Source organism: Ranitomeya imitator, chromosome 1 (genome assembly GCF_032444005.1).
Source record: "Ranitomeya imitator isolate aRanImi1 chromosome 1, aRanImi1.pri, whole genome shotgun sequence".
In the NCBI taxonomy this organism is placed as follows: Eukaryota; Metazoa; Chordata; class Amphibia; order Anura; family Dendrobatidae; genus Ranitomeya; species Ranitomeya imitator.
The window spans coordinates 717,143,563-717,170,765 of record NC_091282.1 but is presented as its reverse complement, the minus strand read 5'-3'; the positions used below and the strand labels follow the sequence as shown (position 1 = coordinate 717,170,765).

The 27,203-nt window shown below is 45.7% G+C and overlaps 1 protein-coding gene across 1 annotated transcript in view; it reads left to right on the top strand.

The window, feature by feature from the left end:
* The window catches only part of FAM98B (family with sequence similarity 98 member B), a 36,478-nt gene extending 9,673 nt beyond the window's left edge, over positions 1-26,805 (top strand). Inside the window, exons 4-8 of the mRNA XM_069732492.1 lie at positions 4,889-5,058; positions 11,764-11,844; positions 13,121-13,237; positions 21,330-21,497; positions 22,712-26,805. Coding sequence (XP_069588593.1) covers positions 4,889-5,058; positions 11,764-11,844; positions 13,121-13,237; positions 21,330-21,497; positions 22,712-22,981 — 806 coding nt within the window. The 3' untranslated portion in view covers positions 22,982-26,805. The remainder of the gene's footprint in view (positions 1-4,888; positions 5,059-11,763; positions 11,845-13,120; positions 13,238-21,329; positions 21,498-22,711) is intronic.
* The last annotated feature ends 398 nt before the right edge of the window (positions 26,806-27,203 follow it).

The following is a 27,203-nucleotide window of genomic DNA, read 5'->3' as shown; positions in this document are numbered from 1 at the left end:
TTTAACTCTGGCCTGTCTATTTTTGGTATTGATGAATGGTTTGCATCTAGATGTGAACCCTTTGTATTTACTGTCATGGAGTTTTCTCTTTACTGTTGACTTAGAGACAGATACACCTACTTCACTGAGAGTGTTCTGGACTTCAGTTGATGTTGTGAACGGGTTCTTCTTCACCAAATTAAGTATGCGGCGATCATCCACCACTGTTGTCATCCGTGGACGCCCAGGCCTTTTTGAATTCCCAAGCTCACCAGTCAATTCCTTTTTTCTCAGAATGTACCCAACTGTTGATTTTGCTACTCCAAGCATGTCTGCTATCTCTCTGATGGATTTTTTTCTTTTTTTTCAGCCTCAGGATGTTCTGCTTCACCTCAATTGAGAGTTCCTTTGACCGCATGTTGTCTGCTCACAGCAACAGCTTCCAAATGCAAAACCACACACCTGGAATCCACCCCTGACCTTTTAACTACTTCATTGATTACAGGTTAACGAGGGAGACGCCTTCAGAGTTAATTGCAGCCTTTAGAGTCCATTGTCCAATTACTTTTGGTCCCTTGAAAAAGAGGACGCTATGCATTACAGAGCTATGATTCCTAAACCCTTTCTCCGATTTGGATGTGGAAACTATCATATTGCAGCTGGGAGTGTGCACTTTCAGCCCATATTATATATATAATTGTATTTCTGAACATGTTTTTGTAAACAGCTAAAATAACAAAACTTGTGTCACTATATATATATATATATATATATATATATATATATATATATATATATATATATATATATATATATATATATATATATATATATATATATATATTTGCCTTAGGGGTACATCCATCTGTTTGTCTGTAACGGAAATCCTGGGTCAGCGAGTTTGGGGCGGGATATAAACACTGCTTCACTTTTTACTATTGATGCTGCCTATGCATGTTTAAAATAATTAAAAAAAAAAAACAACTAAAACATTACATTCTCACCTTCCGGAGTCCGCCACTGTCCGCACCAGCCTTTCCCTTCTCCTCGCGCTCCGGTCCCAAGAATGCATTGCAGCAATGAGCCGAGATCACGTGGCTGTCTCGCGAGATCGCTACATGATCTTGGGTTATTGCCGCAAAGCATTTCTGGGAACGGAGCATCACAAGGAGCATCGGTAAAGGCCTCGGCTGGATCCGGAGGCCGACGGAAGGTGAGTATATAACTATTTTTTATTTTAATTGTTTTTTTTTTAACAGGGATATGGTGTCCACATTGCTATATACTGCGTGGCCTGTGTTATATACTGCGTGGCCTGTGTTATATACTGCGTGGCCTGTGTTCTATACTGCGTGGGCTGTGCTATATTCTACGTGCCTGTGCTATATATAACAGCCACATAGTATATAGCACAGCTCATGCTATATACTACGTGGGCTGTGCTATATACTACGTGGGCTGTGCTATATACTACGTGGCCGTGCTCTATAATATATATATATATATATATATATATATATATATATATATATATATATATATATATATATATATATATATACAGGGTGGAGCGCGGTAATTTGCTGATTTGGGAATGAAATAAAAAAATTATGATCATTAGAAAAATTTATTTTATATTTTAATTATACTGAACAGTAATGGAATTTTTAAATTACATGGTTTTAAATAGTGTATCTGGCAAATGTCGACCTTCGCTATCCACACACTGCTGCATACGTTTTCTGAAGTTTTCATGAACTCTAACAAGCATGTCCACTGGTATTCTGCCAATTTCAGCTTCAATATTGTTCCTTAGGTCTTCCAAGGTGTTGGGACGGTTGATATACACCTTAGACTTCAGGTAACACCAAAGGAAAAAATCGCATGGGGCTAAATCTGGTGAGCGTGCTGGCCAGTTCACATCTCCCCTCAAAGAGATAAGCCGTCCAGGAAACATTTGCCTCAAACATTTCATGGTAACCCTCGCTGTGTGTGCAGTGGCACCATCCTGTTGGAACCATGTATCCTCTAGTTCCATTGCCTCAAGAGCCGGTTGAAAATAATCCTGTATCATAGACAAGTACCGTTTGGAGTTCACAGTTATGGCACGACCATTATCCTGAAAAAAGTAAGGACCAATGATGCCTACTCGTGATATGGCGCACCACACAGTGAAAATGAGGTGAAAATGTGCCTCATCAGAAAAAAACACAATTGCGTCACGGGGTATCGTTGCTAACATGTCTTCACAAGAGGTCCGCCGTGTCAAATAGTCCCATGCTGACAAATGTTGGACCACGCACATTTTATACGGGTGAAAATTCAGTTCATCATGAAGAATCCGGTGGAGAGAACGTCTTGAAATGCCAAGAGCAAATGATTGCTTCCGAGCAGAGCGTTTCGGAGATTGCAGTACTGCTGCTCTAACTCTCTCGATGTTTTGTGGTGTTGTAATCCTTCTCTCAGGTCCCCTTCGTACACATGACACATTCCCTGCTGTTCTGAATGCATTCACCCAATTTACAATTGATTGCCGTCCAGGAACACGTCCGCGTGGAGGAACAGCGAATTGTAAACGAAAAGCACGCTGCACTGCAATGATCGAGTGGGCATTTGAAAAATACACTTCAACACAAAATGACCTCTCCTCACGTGTCCACTGCATGATGGCAACTGAAAGGCAGAGGAATACAAATCTCCCATCAGCCACTGTAAGCCACACCCACTCTCCCCTCTCTTCGACCGACAGTGCCGCCACAGCATGCAGTGCAAAAAAGCAAATTACCGCGCTCCACCCTGTATATATATATATATATATATATATATATATAGTTAGGTCCATATATATTTGGACAGAGACAACATTTTTCTAATTTTGGTCATAGACATTACCACAATGAATTTTAAACAAAACAATTCAGATACAGTTGAAGTTCAGACTTTTAGCTTTCATTTGTGGGTATCCACATTAAAATTGGATGAAGGGTTTAGGAGTTTCAGCTCCTTAACATGTGCCACCCTGTTTTTAAAGGGACCAAAAGTAATTGGACAATTGACTCCAAGGCTATTTCATGGACATGTGTCGGCAATCCCCTCATTATGTCATTCTCAATTAAGCAGATAAAAGGCCTGGAGTTGATTTGAGGTGTGGTGCTTGCATTTGGAAGGTTTTGCTGTGAAGTAAACATGCGGTCAAAGGAGCTCTCCATGCAGGTGAAACAAGCCATCCTTAAGCTGCGAAAACAGAAAAAACCCATCCGAGAAATTGCTACAATATTAGGAGTGGCAAAAATCTACAGTTTGGTACATCCTGAGAAAGAAAGAAGGCACTGGTGAACTCATCAATGCAAAAAGACCTGGGCGCCCACGGAAGCCAACAGTGGTGGATGATCACAGAATAATCTCCATGGTGAAGAGAACCCCCTTCACAACAGCCAACCAAGTGAACAACACTCTCCAGGAGGTCGGCGTATCCATATCCAAATCTACCACAAAGAGAAGACTGCATGAAAGTAAATACAGAGGGTTCACTGCACGGTGCAAGCCACTCATAAGCATCAAGAATAAAAAGGCTAGACTAAACTTTGCTAAAAAACATCTAAAAAAGCCAGCACAGTTCTGGAAGAACATTCTTTGGACAGATGAAACCAAGATCAACCTCTACCAGAATGATGGAAAGTGAAAATTATGGCAAAGGTGTGGTACAGCTCATGATCCAAAGCATACCACATCATCTGTAAAACACGGCGGAGACAGTGTGATGGCTTGGGCATGCATGGCTGCCAGTGGCACTGGGTCACTAGTGTTTATTGATGATGTGACACAGGACAGAAGCAGCCGAATGAATTCTGAGGTATTCAGAGCCATACTGTGTGCTCAGATCCAGCCAAATGCAGCCAAACTGATTGGTCGTCGTTTCATACTACAGATGGAGAATCACCCAAAACATAAAGCCAAAGCAACCCAGGAGTTTATTAAAGCAAAGAAGTGGAATATTCTTGAATGGCCAAGTCAGTCACCTGATCTAAACCCAATTGAGCATGCATTTCACTTGCTCAAATCCAGACTTAAGACGGAAAGACCCACAAACAAGCAAGACCTGAAGGCTGCGGCTGTAAAGGCCTGGCAAAGCATTAAGAAGGAGGAAACCCAGCGTTTGGTGATGTCCATGGGTTCCAGACTTAAGGCAGTGATTGCCTCCAAAGGATTTGCAACAAAATATTGAAAATAAAAATATTTTGTTTGGGTTATGTTTATTTGTCCAATTACTTTTGACCTCCTAAAATGTGGAGTGTTTGTAAAGAAATGTGTACAATTCCTACATTTTCTATCAGATATTTTTGTTCAACCCTTCAAATTAAACATTACAATCTGCACTTGAATTCTGTTGTAGAGGTTTCATTTCAAATCCAATGTGGTGGCATGCAGAGCCCAACTCGCGAAAATTGTGTCACTGTCCAAATATTTCTGGCCCTAACTGTGTGTGTGTGTGTGTGTGTGTGTGTGTGTGTGTGTGTGTGTGTGTGTGTGTGTGTGTGTGTGTATATATATATATATATATATATATATATTATACCGTGATTTTTATAACCACTACACCAAGCAGCCCAGTAAGTGACACATCGCTGGTGTCGGGGGTCCCTGCCCCTACATCATGCTGCTCTCAGATTTCATAGCAAAAACTTGGTCACAGATTTACTTTAGGCTTTACATGACAAAATCCCCTGCTGATTGGATTAAACAGTAGTCTATGGTTATATTTTCTGTTTTTCGATTTGCTTACCTTCGTAGCTGCTGATTCCATATTTTTCAGTCTCCTATTAGGCAACATACTACTAATTTGGCTGTTGTGTCCTGTAGCCTTCACCTAGTGTGACCTTCATCTTACGTTGTTGTTCATGTCTTCCAGTATTTTTAGGTTCAGAGCTTCAGGCCTTACAAATTCTACAATACAAAAAGAAAGACTCGAGTTCGGGTGATGACGCATATAAGGAGGCCAGAACTATCTGTGAAGCTCTTCGGCTTACTGATCAATCATCTTCAAACATTTCCTTGATGTTAAAAAGCATAGAGGAAAAGGTGGGGACTTGTTTTATGTGCCAGCTTCTACCAGCTGCTCTTCATTTCTAATGATATAACTACTGTATATACTCGAGTATAAGCTGAGATTTTCAGCCCATTTTTTTAGGCCCCGCTCGGCTTATACTCGAGTCGTTGTCCCATGGGGTCAGCGGGGGAGGGGGAGCGGAGGCTGTCATATACTAACCTGCTCCTGGCGTGCTCCCTGCATGTCTGATGGTCTCCGGGCAGCTCTTCCTGTGTTCAGCGGTCACGTGATACCGCTCATTAAAGTAATGAACATGGACGCATATTCATTACTTTAATGAGCGGTACGTGACCGCTGAACATAGGAAGAAGCTGCCGGCTCCTGGAGACCATCTGACATGACAGTGAGAAGCTGTCAGGGACCGTGCAGGGGAGTATAATGGGGGAGGGTTAGCATTCCGATATTCACCTGTACCTGTTCCACCACCGGGCATCGCTCCGTCTTCCGCGTTCTCTGCCTGTGACTGCTCGCAATGACGTAGTTGGTGTACGCCCTCTGCCTGAACAGTCAGAGCCGGAAGACGGAGCGGCGCACGGCGGTGGAACGGGAAAGGTGAATATCGCAAGTGTCGGGGGCCTGAGCGACGAGAGGTGAGTATGTGATTTTTTTTTTTATGGTAATCTGAGCAACCGCATATGGGGCATAATCTATGGAGCATTTTATGGGGCATAATCTATGGAGCATTTTATGAGGCATAATCTATGGAGCATCTTAAGGGGCCATCAGCCTTTATACAGCATTGTATGGGTCATAATCTATGGAGCATCTTATGGGGCCATAATCAACATTTATACAGCGTTGTATGGGGCAAATGTTTCTATAGAGCATCTTATGGGACCATAATCAGCATTTGTGCAGCATTATATGGGGCATATTTTAATATGGAGCATCTCATGGGGCCCATCATGAACTGTATAGAGCATTATATGGGGCTCCTGATTTCAATATGGATATTCAAAAACACTTAACCTACTGATGTCTCAATTAATTTTACTTTTATTGGTATCTATTTTTATTTTTGAAATTTACCGGTAGCTGCTGCATTTCCCATCCTAGGCTTATACTCGAGTCATTAAGTTTTCCCAGTTTTTTGTGGCAAAATTAGGGGTCTCGGCTTATACTCGGGTCTGCTTATACTCGAGTATATACGGTATGTAGAGGAAAGGATTTATTTTAAATGCTGCAATTAATTTACTATTATATATAATGCAAAATCTTGTCATAAGACCCTCTTACTTAATGAGGTTATGACCACCGCATACAGTTACTATTTTTAAAATCAGAAACCTTATCTGGTGCAAACTCTGGCCTACAGGGTGATTATATTTGGCAATGTGGGGCCATTATTCTGTATGGAGCACTATGTAAGGCCATTATTCTGTATGGAGCACTACGAGAGAAGTTCTCCCTGACCCCAGCTCAGCACCTGGTGTTTTCTGGGCATGAGGTTCGACACGGCCCAAGTCTTCCTTCAAAAGGAGAATTTGTTTTTTTTTCCCCTTTCCCTGGGGTTCCGCACTCTAAAGCGACCAGCTCCTCTCCCCCTGCGGTCCTGCTTAAGAGTTCTGGGGAAGATTGTTGCCGCCATGGAAGCCGTGCCCTTTGTCCAGTTCCATACGTGTCCTCTTAAGCTGGCCTTGTCAGCTTGGGACAAGAGGACAATCTCTCTGGACCCACCTGTGCTTCTGCCTCTCAAGGTGAGGCAGTTCCTACCTGGTGGACACTATCAGCCTCAGTACTACGAGGGAAGTCCTTCCTTCCTCTCCGGTGGCAGGTCATCACCACCGACGCCAGTCTCCTCGGTTGGAGAGCGGTCTTTTCTTCATCAGCGCAGGGTTGCTGGAACGCCCAAGAAGCCATTCTCCCCAACAATCTCCTGGAGATCAGGGTAATTTTCTTTGCCCTTTGCTACTGGCATACCCTCCTCGCAGACTAGCTGGTCCGTGTACAGTTGAATGACGCCACTACCGTGGCATTTATAAACCATGAAGGTGGGACACGCAGCAAACAGGTTATGGTACAGGTAACAAGGATTCTGCGATGGGTAGAACGTCACGTTCCCGCCATATCAGCCGTGCACATTCCGAGGGTGGGAAATTGGGCAGCTGATTCTATGAGCCGTCAGGGTTTCGCATCAGATGAGTGGTCACTCAGCCCCACAGTTTTCAGCCAGATATGCCAGAAATGGGCACACCTGGCGTTGACTTGTTGGCATCTCGGATGAACCATAAGGTTCCTCGGTACGTAACCAGGTCCCAGGATCCCTAGCCTAGCATCAGTTCCGATGCTCTAGTAATCCCGTGGTCACATTTCCAACTGCCTTTTCTTTTTCTGTCCCCTCATTGATTCCAAGAATCTTGAAAAAGATAAAGGCAGAAGGGATTCCCGTAATCCTGATCGCTACAGACTGGACATGACGGGCCTGGTACGCAGATCTGGTGAACAAGCTCAGGGACGTTCCCTGGAGGCTTCCAGACCGTCCGTATCTTCTTTTGCAAGGCCTTCACAGTCTTTAAGTTTAAAGGCATGGCCGTTGAGGCCGCAGTTCTGAGAGAGGCTCGTTTTTCCCATCGGGTCATTCAAACCATGATTAGAGCGAGAAAACCAGCTTCCTCATGTGCCTACCACAGATACTGGAAGGACTTCTTCCGGTGGTGTGAGGACAACAATTTGGTTCCTATGTCCTTTTTCCTTCCTTCCATCCTTGGTTTTCTACAAGTGAGTCTTGACTCGGGTCTATCACTCAGTACTCTTAATGAGCAGGTTTCCGCTCTGTCAATTCTTTTCCAATTAAATCTGGCGTCTCCTTCCTAGGTAAAGACTTTTGTTCAAGGAGTCGCCCACCTGGCACCTCCTTATCGTTCCCCAATAGATCCATGACTTAACCTTGTCCTTGGCGCACTCCAGCACGCTCCTTTTTGAGCCCATTCAGGAAATTCTGTTTTCTCTTCTGTAATGAGAAGTTGCCTTCTTAGTTGCCATTACAGATTTGTAAGGCCGCGACCTGGTCATCTTTGCACACCTTTGCAAGGTTTTACAGGGTTCATAATCATGCCTTGTCTAATGCAGGCCTAGGAAGGAAGGTGCTGCAGGCGGCAGTTATGCACTGGCCTACCTAAGTCTGTTTTTTCTCTGCATCCTTTCTGTTCCCACCCTTGGGGACTGCTTTAGGACGTCCCATGGTTACCTGTCCCCCAATGAAGCCATGAAGAAGGATTTTTGGTACTCACCGTAAAATCTTTCTTGGAGCCTTCATTGCGGGACACGGCACCCTCCCTAATTGTTTGTACCACTATTGGGCCTAAGTGCCTTTGTTGTTGGATTGGTACATACTGTATGTTGAGTTTTTTGGTTGCTTCTCCTACTGCTTTAGCACTAACTGAGGTACTTTGTACCTGTCAGTGGGTGTATACTGCGGAGGAGGAACTATTTTCCTTTTTTGCCGAGTATCTGACTCCTAGCGACCGCATCATACACCCATGGTTACCTATGTCCCCCAATGAAGGCTCCAAGAAAGATTTTACGGTGAGTACCAAAAATCTTTCTTTTGCCTAAATATGGGTATCGGCATGCTCAGGAGAAATTGCGCAACAAATTTTGGGTCCATTGTCTCCTGTTACCCTTTTGAGTCTAAAGCTACATTTTTGTTCAAAAATAAATGTTCATTTTTTTTTTTCCCACATTCTAACAAAATCCTGTGAAGTGAAGCACCTCAAGAGTTAAGAAATGTATGGTGTCACATTTGGGTATTTACTGCCATATAGGACCCTCAAAGTCACTTCAAATGTGAGGTGGTCCCTAAAACAATGATTTTATAAATTTTGTTGAAAAAATAAGAAATTGTTGGTCAACTTTTAACCCTTATAACTTCCGAATAAAAAAAATTGTTTCAAAAATTAAAGTAGACATGTGGGAAATGTTAAGTACCGTATATATACTCGAGTACAAGCCGACCCGAGTATTAGCCGACCCCCCTAATTTTGCCACAAAAAACTGGGAAAACTTATTGACTCGAGTATAAGCCTAGGGTGGAAAATGGAGCAGCTACCGGTTAATGTCAAAAATAAAAATAGATACCAATAAAAGTAAAATTAATTGAGACATCAGTAGGTTACCGTATTTTTCGGATTATAAGACGCACCGGACTATAAGGCGCACCCAGGTTTTAGAGGTGGAAAAAAATATTTGAAGCAAAAAAATGTGGTAAAATATTTAATAACCTACTATTATATATAATAACCCCACATATAATAGTATGTTATTATGTTGGAAGCTGCGGGACCAGTGTGGTGTCTGTACAGTACTATATGAAGATGCTGGAGGGTGAGTATAAGAATGGGGGCACAGGGCTTATATTTAAAGCACCACTCCAGCACTGCAAAATAACACTGGAGTGCTGCTTTAAAATCCAATGGGAGAACTATAACTCCCAGCATGTCCTGCAGATCCTATGACATGCTGGGAGTTATAGTTCACTAAAGAAGTGGCAGAGTGCTTTATTGTGTTTTGGAAAGACTAACCTCTTAATTGTGGCAGCCAGCCACACTGTGGTGAGGTAAAAGCATCCCATGACTGCACACAGAGCCCTCCCTCTTGTTGCCTTTCCACAGCACAGGTAATGGAAGCCAGCAGATTCTAGTGGGGAGTCTGAAGGACCTATGATGTCAAGAAGAGGGAGGGCTCTGTGATGCTCCAGCCTGCCCACTTCTGACATCATCACAGGTCCTCCTTGTGCACACTGCACAGCACTCAGCTCCAGCCCAGGAAGGTACAGCGATCTCCTCTCCCCCGGACCCTGCTGCTGCTGCCTCCTCTCCCCCAACACACGGATCTCCCCAGCTGCTGCAGGAATCAGTGCTGGGGAAGCCATGTGTGTCCCTGCTTAAGTGCAGTATTCATTTGCCTCTCCAGGCTTACCTCTCAGCTGATAGGTGGGCGGGGAGTAGCTAATGAATATTCACTGCACTTAATCATCGGGACCATGTGGTTTCCCCAGCACTGATTCCAGGGCAGCGGGGACATCCTGAAGTGGGATAACTGTGCGATCCCACTCACTGCTGCCCCCCTCCCCACATGCTACATCCGTACCATAAGACGCACTCACACTTTCCTCCCAAATTTGGAGGAAAAAAAGTGCGTCTTATGGTCAGAAAAATACGATAAGTGTTTTTGAATATCCATATTGAATCCGGAGCCTCATATAATGCTCCATACAGTTCATGATAGGCCCATAAGATGCTCTATATAAAAATGTGCCACATATAATGCTCCATACAGTTCAATATTGCCCCATAGATGCTCCATATAAAGCTGTGCTCCATATATAATGCTCTGCACCGTTCATTATTGCCCCATAGCTGTGCCATATAGTGCTCTGCACCGTTCATTATTGCCCCATAGCTGTGCCATATAGTGCTCTGCACCGTTCATTATTGCCCCATAGCTGTGCCATATAGTGCTCTGCACCGTTCATTATTGCCCCATTAATGTACCATAGAAATCTCTGCCATTGCTGCTGCTGCAATAAAAAAAAAAATGCCATACTCACCTCGCTGCTTGCAGCTCCCGGCGTTCCATCCCGGCGTCTCTCCGCACTGACTGATCAGGCAGAGGGCGCCGCGCACACTATATGCGTCATCGTGCCCTCTGACCTGAACAGTCAGAGTGGAAAGACGCCGGGAAGATGGAGCGGCGCCCGGCGTGTGGAACGGGGTCAGGTGAATATGCGATACTTACCTGCTCCCGGCGCGGTCCTTGGCTCCTTCTCCCGGACAGCTGGTCTTCGGTGCCGCAGCCTCTTCCTCTATCAGCGGTCACCGTTACCGCTGATTAGAGAAATGAATATGCGGCTCCACCCCTATGGGAGTGGAGTCCATATTCATTTTTCTAATGAGCGGTCCCACGTGACCGCTGAAGAGGGGAAGAACTGCAGCACGCGGAGACCGTGGGACGGCAGGGGGAGCGCCAGGATCGCCGGGACTAGGTAAGTATGCCTCAGGGCCCTCTCCCCCTCACCCGCCGACCCTGCCACCCACCGTGACTCGAGTATAAGCCGAGAGGGGCACTTTCAGCCCAAAAATTTGGGCTGAAAATCTCGGCTTATACTCGAGTATATACGGTATTTTGTGCGATAGGTCTCTGATTTAAGGGCATAAAATTAAACGTTTGAAAGTTGCAAAATTTTTGCCAAATTTCCTTTTTCACAAATAAATGCAAGTCATATTGAAGAAATTTTACCACTATCATGGAGTACAATATGTAACGAGAAAACAGTCTCTCAGAATCGCTGAGCGTTCCAGAGCTATTACCTCATAAAGTGACAGTGGTCAGAATTGTAAAATTTGGCCTGGTCAGGAAGGTGAAAAGAGGCTCAGCGGTGAAGGGGTTAAGTTTGTTTCTATATGAAAAAATTTATCATTTTATATTTGATGAGGGAAAAGCTTCCTCAATTGCAGGCCTTTTTTAATAACTAACAAGGTTGGCCTGCGACTTTTGTCCAAGTTTATAATTTTGAGGTTGACATCTCTGGTTTAGCTGATCCTCACCCTCTGCAGACCCTGATAAATCCCTTTCACGGCCATACCTTCATTAAGACGTTATTTCTCATGTATGCACTGATATTATTTTTATTAATGGAATTTTGTATTCTTAGAATTAAATTGATTTATTATTTGCAGGTTACAGAACTTTTACCAAAACTGAAGGCTGCCAGCGTTAACCAGGCCCTGCTCAATGTGGATCTGACTGCTCAGCAGCTGGTGAGGAAGCCATGTCATATACAGTATACTTGTGGGTGAGGGGTGTATGTATAGATAGTACAGGGTCCGCAGAACCACAGAATGATTAAATTATTACTTGTCATACATATTAAGCAATGCTATCGTCATGAGGCTGTGTGGACGCACGTGGACTCCCGGATGGCTCTGTACGGGGTCTCCATACACACACTCTCGTCGGTATGCAGAATAACTCTGTAATATGGAATCCAATGGAGATTTATATGAGAAAATCCTCCGTCTCCATATGAAATCTAAGAACTACAAAGGAACGATAAGGCACCATAGATCTAGATGACGACCCCCAAATCTAAAGGTAGTCCCCAGGGTACAAACTAGAGTGGATCTGTAGGTTTGCTCGTAACCCAAAATTGTATGTGCTTTGGAACAGGGCTGGCAAAACAAAAAACGAATCCCTCATCACTGACCTCTTCTGTTGCCTCGCTGCCTGCTATTTGGTTCTCTTCTTACCGCCATCTTGCGACACCTCTCAGACCTCCTCGTTATACGCCAGGGCTTCCGGCTGCGTCCAAGCCACGGACGTCTCGTCATTAGGTGGTGGTGCATGTCTTGTCGTGTTGACGTTGCAACAATCCGTGAATTGTGAGGACTGAACGCCGTCGTGACCTGTAATGAAGAGATCAGAGAGGGGTTGCGCGATGGCTGAAGAAAGGCAATCGATCGGTGAGTAGCGGGCGGCCAGAGAGGTGAGCACTTAGGTCAGTATTAGTTTTTAGATCTTTATTTTTTTTAATCTTGCGTTCATAACTAGGAGTCGTCCGAAATTTGGGATTGCTTGTATGCATAGATCTAAAAGATATTCATGGATTTCTCTGTGTTGTTCTAGTCGTCCTCACCTAAATGATGAGCTTGTAAGTGATCAGGAAAATTTAAAATCTTTGTCTCATTGGTCTTGACCATTAAGGGGCCAGAAAGATGACAGGTACATGGGAGGGGGCAAAAAATATTGTGTTTGGCAGATACGTGAAACCCTGTTAACTTTGATCAGAGGATAGTGATATACTGTAAATGACCGCACGAGTGCAGTATAAACTATGTAGATTATACAACTCCCACATTCATATGATTGTAAAAAGGTCGAGCCGTTTTATGGTATCCTTCAGTTTCCTCATCAGGAGCGGTGACACCCGTTTTCCCTATATTGGTCATATTGAAGATCTATGAATCTTTCATCCAACCCATAAACCTATAAAACATCACGTCAGACATTTAATTTTGTGCATCTCTTATGTTATAGGAACATCTGGAGAAAATTAATGACGCTCTCTGTAAAGAATACGAGTGCCGTCGCAGGATGTTAATAAAGCGGCTGGATGTCACCGTGCAGTCATTTGGGTGGTCCGACAAAGCTAAGGTGAGTGAAGCAAAATGACACAGGAAGTGCAATATATGGGACTTAAAAAAGCTGATACAAGTAAAATATATCTTTCTACTGTGTTAGCCAGCAGATTAAAAAATGATAAAAATTGAGAATCCTCAGTGGTTGATACTGTACTTTTTAAGGGCTAGCTGAAAAGATGGGAACAAATCCCAAGCTTTCCAGACTACGGTCTCTTCATCAGTAGTATGAATATTCTCGGAACTTGCGATTCATTGCCAATTTTTCAGCTAACCATTAAAAAGTATAAGTCACTGAGAATTTTCCATTTTTAGTATTTTTGGGGGGTATCTGAGTACATTTTGCCACAAGTGACTCAGATGAGGAGACTGAGATCCAGGTCCCTCCCTTCTCCTCCATCATGCTTTTATTATATAAAATTGAGAATAAATTCCTCCTATATTATTTAGTTTGTCCTCAGAATTTTATGGGAGCTGTTTGTATTGCCCTGTCTACTGTCCTTCACACTGCTTATTTATTTAGTAGGTTGCTTGACTTCCTAAAAAATGTTTCTCTTGCACATATAGGAGGGACAGGGCCTTATTTAGGTAAATTCTGTGCCCAATGCTTTCGGAAACGTTGAAGTCTTAAAAGGAGAGAAAATATATGCAGTGACACTAAACACCACACGAGGGCAGCATTTCCATACGAAGCTTCTTACGGTGCCACCTAGGATCCTGTAGGGCTTCCTACCGATTGTGTCCCCTTGTAATTTCAGAGCGTCGCAAATCATAGTAATGAATGTAATAACACGGACAAGCATAACTATTTAGATTGTGAGCCCCAACGGGGACAGCGACGATAATGTGTGCAACCTGTAAAGCGCTGCGGAATATGTTAGCGCTATATAAAAATAAAGATTATTATAACAAACTGGCGAGATCAGATCCTTCCAAGAAAGTGCCCATAAAATAAAGTATAAAACTTACGGTAGTTGGAAAAGTTTTGTCATGGCTAACCAAGGTGGGTTCCATCGTGTCATTGTGCGACACAGGACACCAATGTGGCAACATGAAGCCACACCAACAGTATATTGTATCATTAAATGTTTGGTGTAATCTAGACACAATCCTATTTAACAGATTCGCCAGCACATTGACTGCACCACTTTCCCAACACTTGACCAATGACTAGTTTTGTGTGCAGAGGGGCCATGTAGGCAAACAGTGAGACCGAATGTTCGGTTCAGTGTGTTCACACCCAGTGCAGTGAGGCCAGGTTTTTCTCCTACGCCTCATTGGGGGACACAGGACCATGGGTGTTATGCTGCTTGCCACTAGGAGGACACTAAGTAAACACAAAGAGTTAACTCCTCCTCTGCAGTATACACCCCTTGACTGGCCAGTAACGACCGACTCAGTTCTTGCTTGGTGTCTGTAGGAGGCACTTGGGTCTATTTATTTTTTTATTTTCTGTAAATTTTTATTTTTTATCTAACGGAGTGAAGGGGGCGACGGACTCCTTTTTTAGGGTCCACTCTCCCCCGAACTATCAACAGGCGAGCACGGCGAGTATACCTCCCCGTATCTCTCCATCCTCCGGCGCAGGGGGGACCGATTGAGCTGGAGGCCGCACCGAGGCTCGGTGAGTAGTCCCCTCCTCACGCTGCAGTCCGGGTACCTGGGGAGAGGCGCCGCTGATTGCTGACAGCGGCGATCGTACAGCGCTACACCGGCGCGCGCCGCCGGCAGCCTGCACAAATTTAGCCTCCGGGTTTTCAGCCGGGTTAGGCCGCGTTTATAATTCCCGCCCACTGCTGGAGCCCCGCCCACTGCCTAGGCGCTTCTCGTTCTGAATGAGAACAGCCCTGCAAATCTCGGGCGCCATCTTGGGACTCCTTTCCTGCGTGGAATTCAACACAATGCTTCCTCCCTGGGGACACCGACACAGGACCGTGGGTAAGCTGCTCCTCCCTATAGGAAAACGCTTAACCCCTTCTCTGCATCCACATCCCTGCTATTGCAGTATTTTGGAGGCACAGACATATACTATGTCTCAATCTAAGGAGGCAAAAAGGGGCAACAAAAAGCACACTGTTTTTTAGCGCATGTGCCACTGGCAATTCTTCTCTGCCACGTGCTCACACTACCCCTTTGTGCCAGAACTGTGACCCGGCTGGTGCGCAGCCGCCTTCTGCCTCCCCCTCCTTCCGGGGATCCTCTATAAACCAGAACGCCCCTCCGTTGACCGCAACGGATTCCGGTGCAGGGCCGTCCGTGCACAGGGGCAGTACTTTGCTTCGAGAATCTCGGGGTTCTAGGAAAAGGGCCCATGTCTCGCCCCCTGTACACGCTCGAGCTTCAGCATCGAGGAGCTCCACCTCTCGCTCCCCTTCTCCCGATGGCCGCAGCGTACATGATTCGGAATACGAGTCAGAGCAGTCTTTAACTCAGGACTCCTCGATAGATCAGGATACATTTGACTCCCTTATTGAGGCAGTTAATAAATCACTGATGGTAGATGAGGAATCGGTCTCCACTCAGGAACACGTAGTGTCTTTTAAAAAGACGAAACATGTCCAAAAAATATTTGCTAATCACCCTGAGTTCCAGGACATTGTCCAAAAACACAGGGAACATCCGGATAAGCGTTTTACGGCCCAAAAGGCCACAGAAGCTAAATATCCCTTCTCTAAGGACCTGACGAAGGAGTGGCTTCTCTCCCCTTCTGTAGATCCTGCCGTATCTCGCCTCGCATCCAAAACAATCCTATCCTATCCAAAAAAACCTTCTGACCGTCAAATTGACTACCTGGCTCGCTCAGTCTTTGAAGCCTCAGGAGCAGCACTCCTTCCATCTTTTGAGGCTACTTGGTGGCTAAGGCAATGGTTGCCTGGGCAGTAATCTTCCCCCAGAGGCGGCCAGACTCGCTAACCAGATAGCTCAGGCTGGAGACTTTGTTGTCAATGCTTCTATAGATGCGGCTAATTGCGCAGCTCAAGCGGCCGCAAACGCAATTTCCATCAAGAGGGCCTTGCGGCTCCGGGATTAGCGTGCAGATTCTGCCTCTAAAAAGTCGCTGACTTCTTTACCTTACCACGCTGGCCGTTTATTTGGAGAAAAGCTAGACCAAATCATTTCTGATGCTACCGGAGGGAAGAGTAAATTCCTTCCTCAGCAGAAGCCTACACGGCCCTTTCAGAATCAACAGCAGTTTCGATTCCGATCCTTTCGTAACCACTCCGGTTGGTCCTCATCTTCCCCTGGTTTGGGACGGCGGGGAGACAGAAATCCCCAGGTCTCATACAGACCTAACCGTTCCTGGAAGCCCAGACCGAGACCCTCTGGTTCCAAGGCATCCGCACCCACTAAACCTTCTACTCAATGACTCGTTGTCGTGTCTGGTGGACACCGACAGAGTAGGCGGACGTCTTCTCTTGTTTCGCCCAAATTGGCTCTCGGTCGTCCACAATGAGTGGGTCAGAGAGCTCGTGTCCTCCGGATACAAGATTGAGTGTTCTTCTATCCCCCCTCCACGCTTCTTCCAGTCTTCCCAAACCCACCCCCCCCACCCCCCCCCCCCCCCAAAGCGAGGGCGTCACATCTTCTTCAGGCCATACAGGCGCTTCGAAGGGATGTGTAATTGTTCCGGTTCCTCAAGACAAGAGGTTCAGGGGATTCTACTCAAACCTATTCGTGGTCCCAAAAAAGGACGGGACTCTATGGCCCATCCTAGATCTCAAGCGGCTAAACGAGTTCGTACGGATTCGACACTTCAGAATGGACTCGCTCTGTTCCGTTATCGCGACTCTGGAAAGAGGAGAGTTCCTTGCATCCATAGACATCAAGGACGCCTATCTCCACATCCCGATCTGTTCCTCTCAGCAGTTCCTGCGCTTCGCTGTTCAGGACGAACACTTCCAGTTTGTGGCCTAACCTTTCGGACTCGCCACTGCCCCCAGAGTGTTCACAAAAGTCATGGCAGTTGTCATGGCCATTCTTCACGCTCGGGGAGTGGTAGTTCTCCTGTACCTGGCCGACCTATTGATCAAAGGGCCTTTCCACCCTGCATGCGCAGAGTCTGTCAGGATAACCGTGGATTCTCTTTCTCGCCTGGGTTGGAAAATCAACTTTGAGAAATCATCTCCGGTGCCAGCCCAGCAAATCTGCTTCCTGGGCATGATTTTGGATTCTTCCCGTGGGTTAGTCATTCTCCCTCCAGAGAAGGTCTCGTCCGTCCAACAGGGGGCGCGCAAGCTCTCCCGCCCAGTCCCGCACTCCATCCGCTTCGCGATGCGCATCCTCGGGAAGATGGTGGCCGCAGCGGAAGCAGTTCCGTTTGCGCAGTTTCATCTCCGTCCCCTGCAACAGGCTCTGCTGTGCAAGTAGCCCATGTGTTCCTGTTTCCATAATTGTTCTCTTGTGTCTACAAGACTGGGGAGTTCCACCACTCCTCTTGGGCTATCTGCACAAATGCTGTTCTACCCTGTATACACACATGGATTTTTCCTCTCTGAACCCTGTTCACACAGGTTATATACAGATGATCAGGTTTTTAAATACATCAGATAGGGATTGCATACATTAGTTAGGACTGCTCTGATAAGGGTATACCGTGAAGATTGGTAGAGCAGCTTAGTATACATTTTTTGCAAAAAACGTATCAACCAAATACCCTGTTTTTTACATCTTTTACTAGCACTTGCGGATTACTGCAACATTTTTTCAAACTGAGTGTTTTTGGTTTTACTACTCTCTTTTGTGTCTTCAGGCTCTGCTGTTAGCCTGGGACAGGAGTCCGTTTTCCCTCGACCGTCGCTTTCGCCTATCTCCACAGGTCAGGAAATCCCTCAGGTGGTGGACGCTACAGTCCTCCCTGCACCAAGGGAGGTCTTTTCTTCCGGTGCGCTGGTTGGTGGTGACCACCGATGCCAGCCTCTCAGGCTGTGGCGTGGTTTTCAATCACCACACAGCACAGAGTCGTTGGTCAGCGCGAGAGTCTCGTCTCCCAATCAACGTCTTGGATTCGAGCGATCAAGCTCGCCCTACGCAATTTTCACCACCTTCTCGCAGGACATCCCATCAGGATCCAATCCGACAACGCCACAGCCGTAGCATACATCAACCGGCAAGGGGGAACCCGCAGCAGGGCAGCCATGTGCGAAGTCGCCCATATTCTTCGCTGGGCCAAGACCAATCATTCCCTCATCTCAGCGATCCACATTCCAGGTGTGGAGAATTGGGAAGCGGACATCCTCAGTTACCAAGGTCTTGCCTCGAGCGAGTGGTCCCTCCATCCGGAAGTCTTCCAGCAGATTTGTCTTCGCTGGGGGACGCCTGATGTGGATCTCATGGCCTCGAGGCTCAACAACTAAGTTCCCCGGTTCATTGCTCGATCCCTCGACCCTCTTGCCATCGGAGCAGATGCACTGGTTCTGTCATGGCAGCGATTCCAGCTGCCGTACATCTTTCCTCCTCTTCCTCTGCTCCCGAGAGTCATCAAGAAGATCAGAGCAGAGGGGAGACCGGTAATTCTCGTCGCGCCAGACTGGCCGCGCCGAGCATGGTACGCAGAACTCGTCCAAATGGTTGCCGACGTCCCCTGGCGCCTTCCAGATCGCACGGATCTTCTCTCACAGGGCCCAATTTGCCACCAGAACTCCGGGGCCCTGTCTTTGACAGCGTGGCCGTTGAATCCTGGATTTCAGCCCAAGCTGGATTGTCTCCAGGGGTTTCTTCTACCATGATTCGCGCTAGGAAACCCGTATCCATGCGCATTTATCATCGCACCTGGCGCATCTTCTTTTCATGGTGCAATACCCATGGACGTTCTAATTTTGTTTTTTTTCCATTCTGGAGTTTCTCCAATCAGGTTTGGAGTCAGGCCTTGCCCTAAGCTCGCTCATGGGCAAAGTGTCCGCATTGTCTGTTCTATTCCAATGAAAGATCGCTTCCAGACTGCCGGATAAGACGTTCATCCAAGGAGTCTCCAGGGTGGTCCCTCCCTATAGAATGCCTCTGGCGTCATGGGATCTTAAATTGGTTCTCGGAGTTCTTCAGGAGGCCCCTTTCGAACCATTGCAGGACATCCCTCTCACCCTCCTTTCATGGAAGGTGGTCTTTCTCGTGGCGATTTCGTCAATCAGGAGAGTTTTTGAGTTGGCAGCTCTCTTAAAGACCCCCCACCCCCCCTTCCTGATTTTCCTGACAAGGTAGTTTTTAGAACCTCTCCCTCTTTCCTACCTAAAGACGTCTCCTCCTTTATCTAAATGAGGACGTTGTCTTGCCGTCATTCTGTCCGGCACCAACCCATCGTATCGAGAAAGCTCTCCATACTCTGGATGTGATTGGAGCTCTTCGGCGGTACATATCTCGCACGGCTCCCTTCCGTAAGTCGGATGTCCTGTTCGTGCTTCCAGAGGGACATAGGAAAGGTCTACCTGCCTCAAAGGCCACTCTAGCCAAGTGGATTCGCTCCACTAATCAGGAATCCTACCACGTCAGGGTGTTCCACCCTGTCCCAACAGGGATTATGGCGCATTCGACTCGGTCGGTCGGTGCTTCCTGGGCCATTCGGCACCAGGCTTCTGCACAACAGCTTTGTAAAGCTGCAACTTGGTCCAGTCTGCATACCTTCATGAAGCACTATCACATCCATACCCAGGCTTCAGCAGACGCTGCCCTTGGCAGGCGCATTCTGCAGACAGCAGTACCTCAGTAAGCCAGTGGTACATGGGGTTTTAGCAGTGCATTTGCTCCCCACCCAGGGACTGCTTTAGGATGTCCCATGGTCCTGTGTCCCCCAATGAGGCGTAGGAGAAAAGGAGATTTTTGTGTACTCACCGTAAAATCTTTCTCTGAGACAATCATTGGGGGACACAGCACCCACCCTGTTAGCCTATGGCTGTTTGTTGTTGTGGTTTGTTCCTCAGTTTTTGACATAGTTTACTTGTCTTGTTTTTCTCTTATACTCCTACTGCTTTACTACCGAACTGAGTCGTTACTAGCCAGTCAAAGGGTGTACACTACAGAGGAGGAGTTAGCTCTTTGTGTTTACTTAGTGTCCTCCTAGTGGCAAGCAGCATAACACCCATGGTCCTGTGTCCCCCAATGATTGGCTCGGAGAAAAAGATTTTACGGTGAGTACACAAAAATCTCCTTTTTAGTAATGAATTTATCAAACTGCGTTGGTTCAGGTCTCCGCTACTGAATCACATGGAAAAGGTATTTTGGATACAGTTATGGAGAGCTTATTGATTTTGGGTTTCACCTTACTAGGGTTTTCACAAATATTTTTTTTTTTGATTGACAGTCTAGGGATGTTGTCTGTCCTTGGAATAGGTTGTTCATCTTCAAGATAGGTTGCCTGTCCTTGCGATAGGTTGCCAGTCTTTGGGATAGGTTGCCCGTCTTTGGGATAGGTTGTCCATTTTCAAGACAGGTTGCCCGTCCTTGCGATAGGTTGCCCATCTTTGGGATAGACTGTCCAGCCTTGGATTAGGCTGTAAGCTCTTGGGATAGGTTGTCCGTCTTTGGGATAGGCTGTCCGGCCTTGGTTTAGGTTGCCCGTCCTTGGGATAGGTTGCCGGTGTCTGATCAGCAGCAGTCCTGGGAATTGGACGGTCCACAATCAGCTGTCCTGATAAGGATCATCTTACTTTATGATCTCTATTTCTAGTTTTATAATTCCAAATCATGTGTCAGAATACACAGACTATAACAGTTTAATTTATGGAAAAGTTGCTTTAAAGGGAACCTGTCACCTGAATTTGGCGGGACCGGTTTTGGGTCATATGGGCGGAGTTTTCGGGTGTTTGATTCACTCTTTCCTTACCCGCTGGCTGCATGCTGGCTGCAATATTGGATTGAAGTTCATTCTCTGTCCTCCATAGTACACGCTAGTGCAAGACATGATTGCCTTGTGCAGGCGTGTACTACGGAGGACAGAGAATGAACTTAAATCCAATATTGCAGCCAGCATGCAGCCAGCGGGTAAGGAAAGGGTGAATCAAACACCCGAAAACTCCGCCCATATGACCCAAAACCAGTCCCGCCAAATTCAGGTGACAGGTTCCCTTTAACCTTTTTTCATATGAGTGTACAACTATTTCTTTTATCTGTGCTTTTAGGCAAAAATGGATGAAATTGCAAGAGTGTACCAACCAATCCGTTACTCACTGTCCCCAAAATCGGGAATTTCTGTGCCGCATCTCTTGGCCGCCAGACGGGACCTCTCGAAGATAGTCCGTACTAGTAGTGGATCTGCCCGAGAAAAGATGGTGTGCCCCATCAATAAGGTAAATCGTCTGGGATATATTTTGTTCCCTCCGCCTGCACACTAGCTATGGACATTGGTCCATCTTGATGCCTGACATCTTGATATAGAATATGTGAAGATTGTAGGTAGGGTTTCCCATCGCTGACTTTATGACCCCCACAATCTTTCCTTGTAGCTTCTCCTGGTAATCCTCATTTTCCATCCCACTTATAACCCTACATTCAGTGCTCTCCCTCTGCAATGAGGACACCTCTCTTCAGTGCTTATGAAAAACATATCAATTTTGTTTTTTCTGGTTTTGCTCTATGCACGTCTTAACTAGATGGAACAATAAGGGACCGCCACGACAGCTGGAGCCAAGACTTAGTCACCCGGTCTCATCTTTCAGTCACTATGGAGACCCAGCAGCGGATGGGATCTGCTGAGCTCTGATTCCCAGTCATGGTGTATGTGCATGATATGACATGACCATATGCTGTATAAGCATTGTGAGCACAGCTAGCCCACCGGCAGCGCTCCAGAATAGGACGGAGGCGACTGTGAGAGCTTATTGTCTCGCTCTTTGTGCCAGAATACAGTTTTCAATGGTAACCATGCACAGATTGATAGATATGTATTTTGCTCTTATATTGAAACCTGTTGGTATCACAAAGGGGGGATCCTCCTGTTATATACCAGTCTCTCCCCGCCCACTCAGCAGTGATTGACAGCTGTGGTCCGTGCACTGGCACAGCAACCCAGTAGTTACTGTATGTATAACTGCACTGAGCTCATCAACAATGGGACTTTATCATTCCTACAGACAACACAATACAAATTGCAATGGTTGCAAAGTTGGACAAAGCCTTTAAAGGGTTTTTTCCTTTTCAATTAAGTTTCTATCTAAACTTTGTTATGAAACTGAAGTAATCTTACCCGGATCCAACAGCTAGTCTCGGCTTCCAATCAGTGAGCTCAGCAGGAACGCCCCGCTCAAAGCCGCTGAGCTCGCTCATTGGCTGTCGATGTGACATCCATGAGATGCAGACACTGGGGTAGACTTGCTGGTGAACCTGGGGAAGGTAAGTACAGGGTGGCTTGCTTCTTTTATAATGGGGAACAACCCCTTTAAGTAATGAATTGCTACAAAACTTTGGACCCATTTTGATAACCAGAAGGTTCTTTTTCTGGGTAATATCAGATGTGTTTGGCTAATGACGATTTTACTTGTGTTCTGTCTACATCGCACTTCAGATTCTCATGGGCAGGGTGCCGGATCGAGGAGGAAGACCTTCAGAGATATCTCCCCCACCTCCAGAAATGCCACCATGGAAGAAAAGACAGGACGACGGAGGAAGAGGAGGCTGGAGGGGAGGTGGACGAGGTGGCGGTGGTGGTTATGGGAGAGGAGGGTACAATGCAGGTGCAAGTAATTTTAATAGAGGTGGACAAGGAGGCTACCAGGGCAGAGGAGGATACGGTGATGGAGGCTATGGAGGAAGAGGGAACTATAGGAGATACTGAATGGTACATACATGTTTTCTACCAGTGGTCGTCCTAAAAGCCTCCTAAAGCACAATGTCTTCTTCTGTGAAGGCATCAAGTGAAGCAGCTAGCGTTCCTCATTTTTGCACCACAACGTATGTATTTTTCTACGTTCGTAACAGGAGATCATCGAAACAGACTTAATGTTGATATGACATTGGAGACTGGACACTTCTCATCTGCGGCCTGAATTCTGAACTTGTAGTTGCTGAGATTCGGTCTTTGCGAAGAATTGCAATAACTTTTAATATATTTTACAAGTCAAAAATAAATTAATAGCTTTCTTATAGTATCTGAAACGTGAAGGATTTAGCTTGTAAAACATTAGTAAGCCGACATGGTGTATATACAGTGGGTATGGAAAGTATTCATACCCTTTTAAATGTTTCACTCTTTGTTTCATTGCAGCCATTTGGTAAATTCAAAAAAGTTAATTTGTTTTCTCATTAATGTACACTCTGCTCCCCATCTTGACTAAAAAAAATCTGAATTGTAGTAAATGCAAATTTATTAAAAAAGATAAACTGAAATGTCACATGGTCATAAGTATTCAGACCCTTTGCTCAGTATTGAGTAGAAGAACCCTTTTGAGCTAGTATAGCCATGAATCTTCTTTGGAATGATGCAACAAGTTTTTCACACCTGGATTTGGGGATACTCTGCCATTCTTCCTTGCAGATCCTCTCCAGATCTGTCAGGTTGGATGGTGAACGTTGGTGGACAGCCATTTTTAGGTCTCTCCAGAGATGCTTAATTGGGTTTAGGTCAGGGCTCTGGCTGGGCCAGTCAAGAATGGTCACAGAGTTGTTCTGAAGTCACTCCTTTATTTTAGCTGTGTGCTTAGGGTCATTGACTTGGTGGAAGGTGAACCTTCCGGCAAGTCTGAGGTCCAGAGCACTCTGGAAGAGGTTTTCATCCAGGATATCTCTGTACTTGGCCGCATTCATGTTTCCTTCAATGACAACCAGTCGTCCTTTCCCTGCAGCTGAAAAACACCCCCATAGTATGATGCTGTCACCACCATGTTTCACTGTTGGGATTGTATTGGGCAGGTGATGAGCAGTGCCTGGTTTTCTCCAGACATACCGCTTAGAATTATCACCAAAAAGGCCTATATTCGTCTCATCAGACCAGATAATCTTATTTCTTATAGTCTCTTGATTCCTTCATGTGTTTTTTAGCAAACTCTATGCAGGCTTTCATATGTCTTGCACTGATTAGAGGCTTCTGTCGGGCCACTCTGCCATAAAGGTCCAACTGGTGGAGGGCTGCAGTGATAGTTGACTTTGTGGAACTTTCTCCCATCTCCCTACTGCATCTCTGGAGCTCAGCCACAGTGATCTTGGGGTTCTTCTCTACCTCTCTCACTAAGGCTCTTCTCCCACGATTGCGCAGTTTGGCTGGATGGCCAGGTCTAGGAAGACTTCTGGTGGTCCCAAACTTCTTCCATTTAAGGATTATGGAGGCCACTGTGCTCTTAGGAACCTTGAGTACTGCAGAATTTCTGTTGTAACCTTTCCCAGATCTGTTCCTTGCCACAATTCTGTCTCTGAGCTCCTTGACCAGTTCCTTTGACCTCATAATTCTCATTTGGTCTGACATGTACTGTGAGCTCTGAGGTCTTATATAGACAGGTGTGTGCCTTTCCAAATCAAGTCCTATCAGTTTAATTTAACACAGCTGGACTCCAATGAAGGAGTAGAATCATCTCAAGGAGGATCACAAGGAAATGGACAGCATGTGACTTAAATATGAGTGTCTGAATACTTATGACCATGTGATATTTCAGCTTTTCTTTTTTTATTAACTTTGCAAAAATTTCTACATTTCAGTTACGATGGGGTGCAGAGTGTTAGGTGTTGAGTTCTTGCCTCTGCACAGGGGGAATATCGAACCACCTCCGCTGCGGTCTCCCATTCTTCTCCAGCTGCAGTGGAGCCTGCTCAGCGGAGATGTCGGTCCTAGCGTATGGCTCAGGCTGATACTGGGCGACTGGTTACTACTGTTCTTCCAGGCTCTGCCTTTGTAGCCAGTACTGGTCAGCGGCGAGCAGACGTCTCTGGGACTAAGTCCTGCTTTTCCCCTTCTGAGCATGCACAGGCTAAGACCTCTCATTGGAGGTCGGGGGTCACATGTTCAGATACTGCAGCAGCTCCCATTGGTCCTCTAGGAAGGTCCTGAAGTTGCTGCAGCTATAAAAGGTTTGCATGGCCGCACGGCCATGCGCTAGTATCAAACCAAAGTCTATGAGCTCAGCGCCAGTGTGGTCATGTCTGGATGCGGTTAGGGTTTGGCTAAAATAAGCCCCTAGAATACCGGCACCTCCGGTGAGGAGTTTGTATGAGGGTATTCAGGGCCTTGGCTGAAATAAGCCGCTAGAATACCGTCACCTCTGGTGAGGAGTTGTTTGTCTGTTTTCACTGACTGCATGACCACAGTTTGCTCTGGTTGGTAGCTGTGTACCTCTGTGAGGTTAACAGGGCACAGCATCTTGTTCCTAGCGACTCTGTGGAGTTAACAGAGTTCGCTTATACCGCCATATAGCGCTGCCATTTGCCAGCAGCAGGTTCCTCTCATGCACGGTGGACCCCGGGTTGCACACGCACCTAATAATACATATATAATACATATATATGTACTGCGTTCCGCCAACCCTAACACAGAAGTGTACATTAATGTGAAAAAAATGAACTTTTTTGAATTTACCAAATGGCTGCAATGAAACAAAGAGTGAAAAATTTAAAGGGGTCTGAATACTTTCCATACCTACTGTAGGTAGAGGGCAACCATTTAGCGTTAGCATCTCCGTAATGTGTTTTATTTCATTAGTAAAGGGGCATTGTTATTATGTGTAAGATAGTATTTCAGACTTGGCTGGTTGTATCTACCCTATGGCACTCTAATCCTGGGATCATCACTGATTACAAGACAGAGGGTCCCAAAGCCCCCTGTTGTGAATGTAGATGTAGTGTGCATGTGTGATCACTACTCTAATATCTTATCTGCCAGGAGCGCTCTAATATCTGGAGGAGTGCTAGAAAGAGCACTCTAATGTCTGTGGAAGTGCTAGAGAGAGAGCTCTAATATATGCGGGAATGCTAGAGAGAGCCGCTCTGCTGTCCTCATCAGTCCCACAGAAAGTAAATGGAGCTGTGGTCGGGCATGCACACCAATCTGCCACTCTTACTGGGGACTTTAGGACCCTTTTCTTTTTTTGTGAATCTTTTACTTTATAGGGTTTTATGGGGAGTCAGGAAAAACTTCAAAAAAATGCATTTTTTTTTTTTTAAATTCATAATTACAGTGTTTCTGCACTAACAATGCATCAGAAAAACAAAGGAAAATGTACTAGAAATCCTCAAGAATAGCAGAAGATTGCTATTGCTTGTTTTAGTGATGCAGATTTTCAATCCTGGCCCCGACCTCTCAGGGTGTAAGGTCTTCGTATATGTCTTGTAGGGGGAAAACCGTATGTAGATCACGATGGGGACAGTATTGTGGCAGCACCAGATGCTCAAATCAGCAGGGAATTAATGTCACGACATGGCCAGCGATCATACAAGGTAAAAACCATGATTGCATTTGCAGGAGCAAATACACGGTGAAGATTTGGCATATGGTTGTTCACCTACGTGACTGCCGCCTGCTAACCTTCATTTATTTGAAGTCCGCTATGAAATATTTATTAAGTTTTAATCGTGGTGTAAATCTTTTTTTTTAGCAATTGTATATTCTATGTGTCTCTGTAAGTAGGTTTGGCACAAAGACTGCTATTAAATAGTGTTTTGACCTAGCAACGAAAACTTTGTTTTCCAATTATTGTGCAGTCTGAGCAGGCTGCCAAGCACCCGACGATCGAGGAACGCTCTCATTTGTTGAGTGAAATCATTTTTCAGCTTATTTTAAAAATCATCGTTTTCGGGAGCACGTTGTCCTGTGTAAATATGGCCTGTGCTGCCGAGAACAATGGTGTTCCAGAACGATTGCATTTTGCATGCATGGAAGTAGGATTGGCTTCTGATTGGCGGCCTTTAATACAGCCGTGCTCGGCCAGTGTATTTGCGTCCTTGGTCACAAGATTTCAAATGTGATAGCAGTACACACTCGTAGATACATCCTTCCGTTACTGCGCAGTTATCTGCTGTACTTTATAAACATGGAGGTCATAAGTACACAGGCATGTGACAACGTTACTACAAAC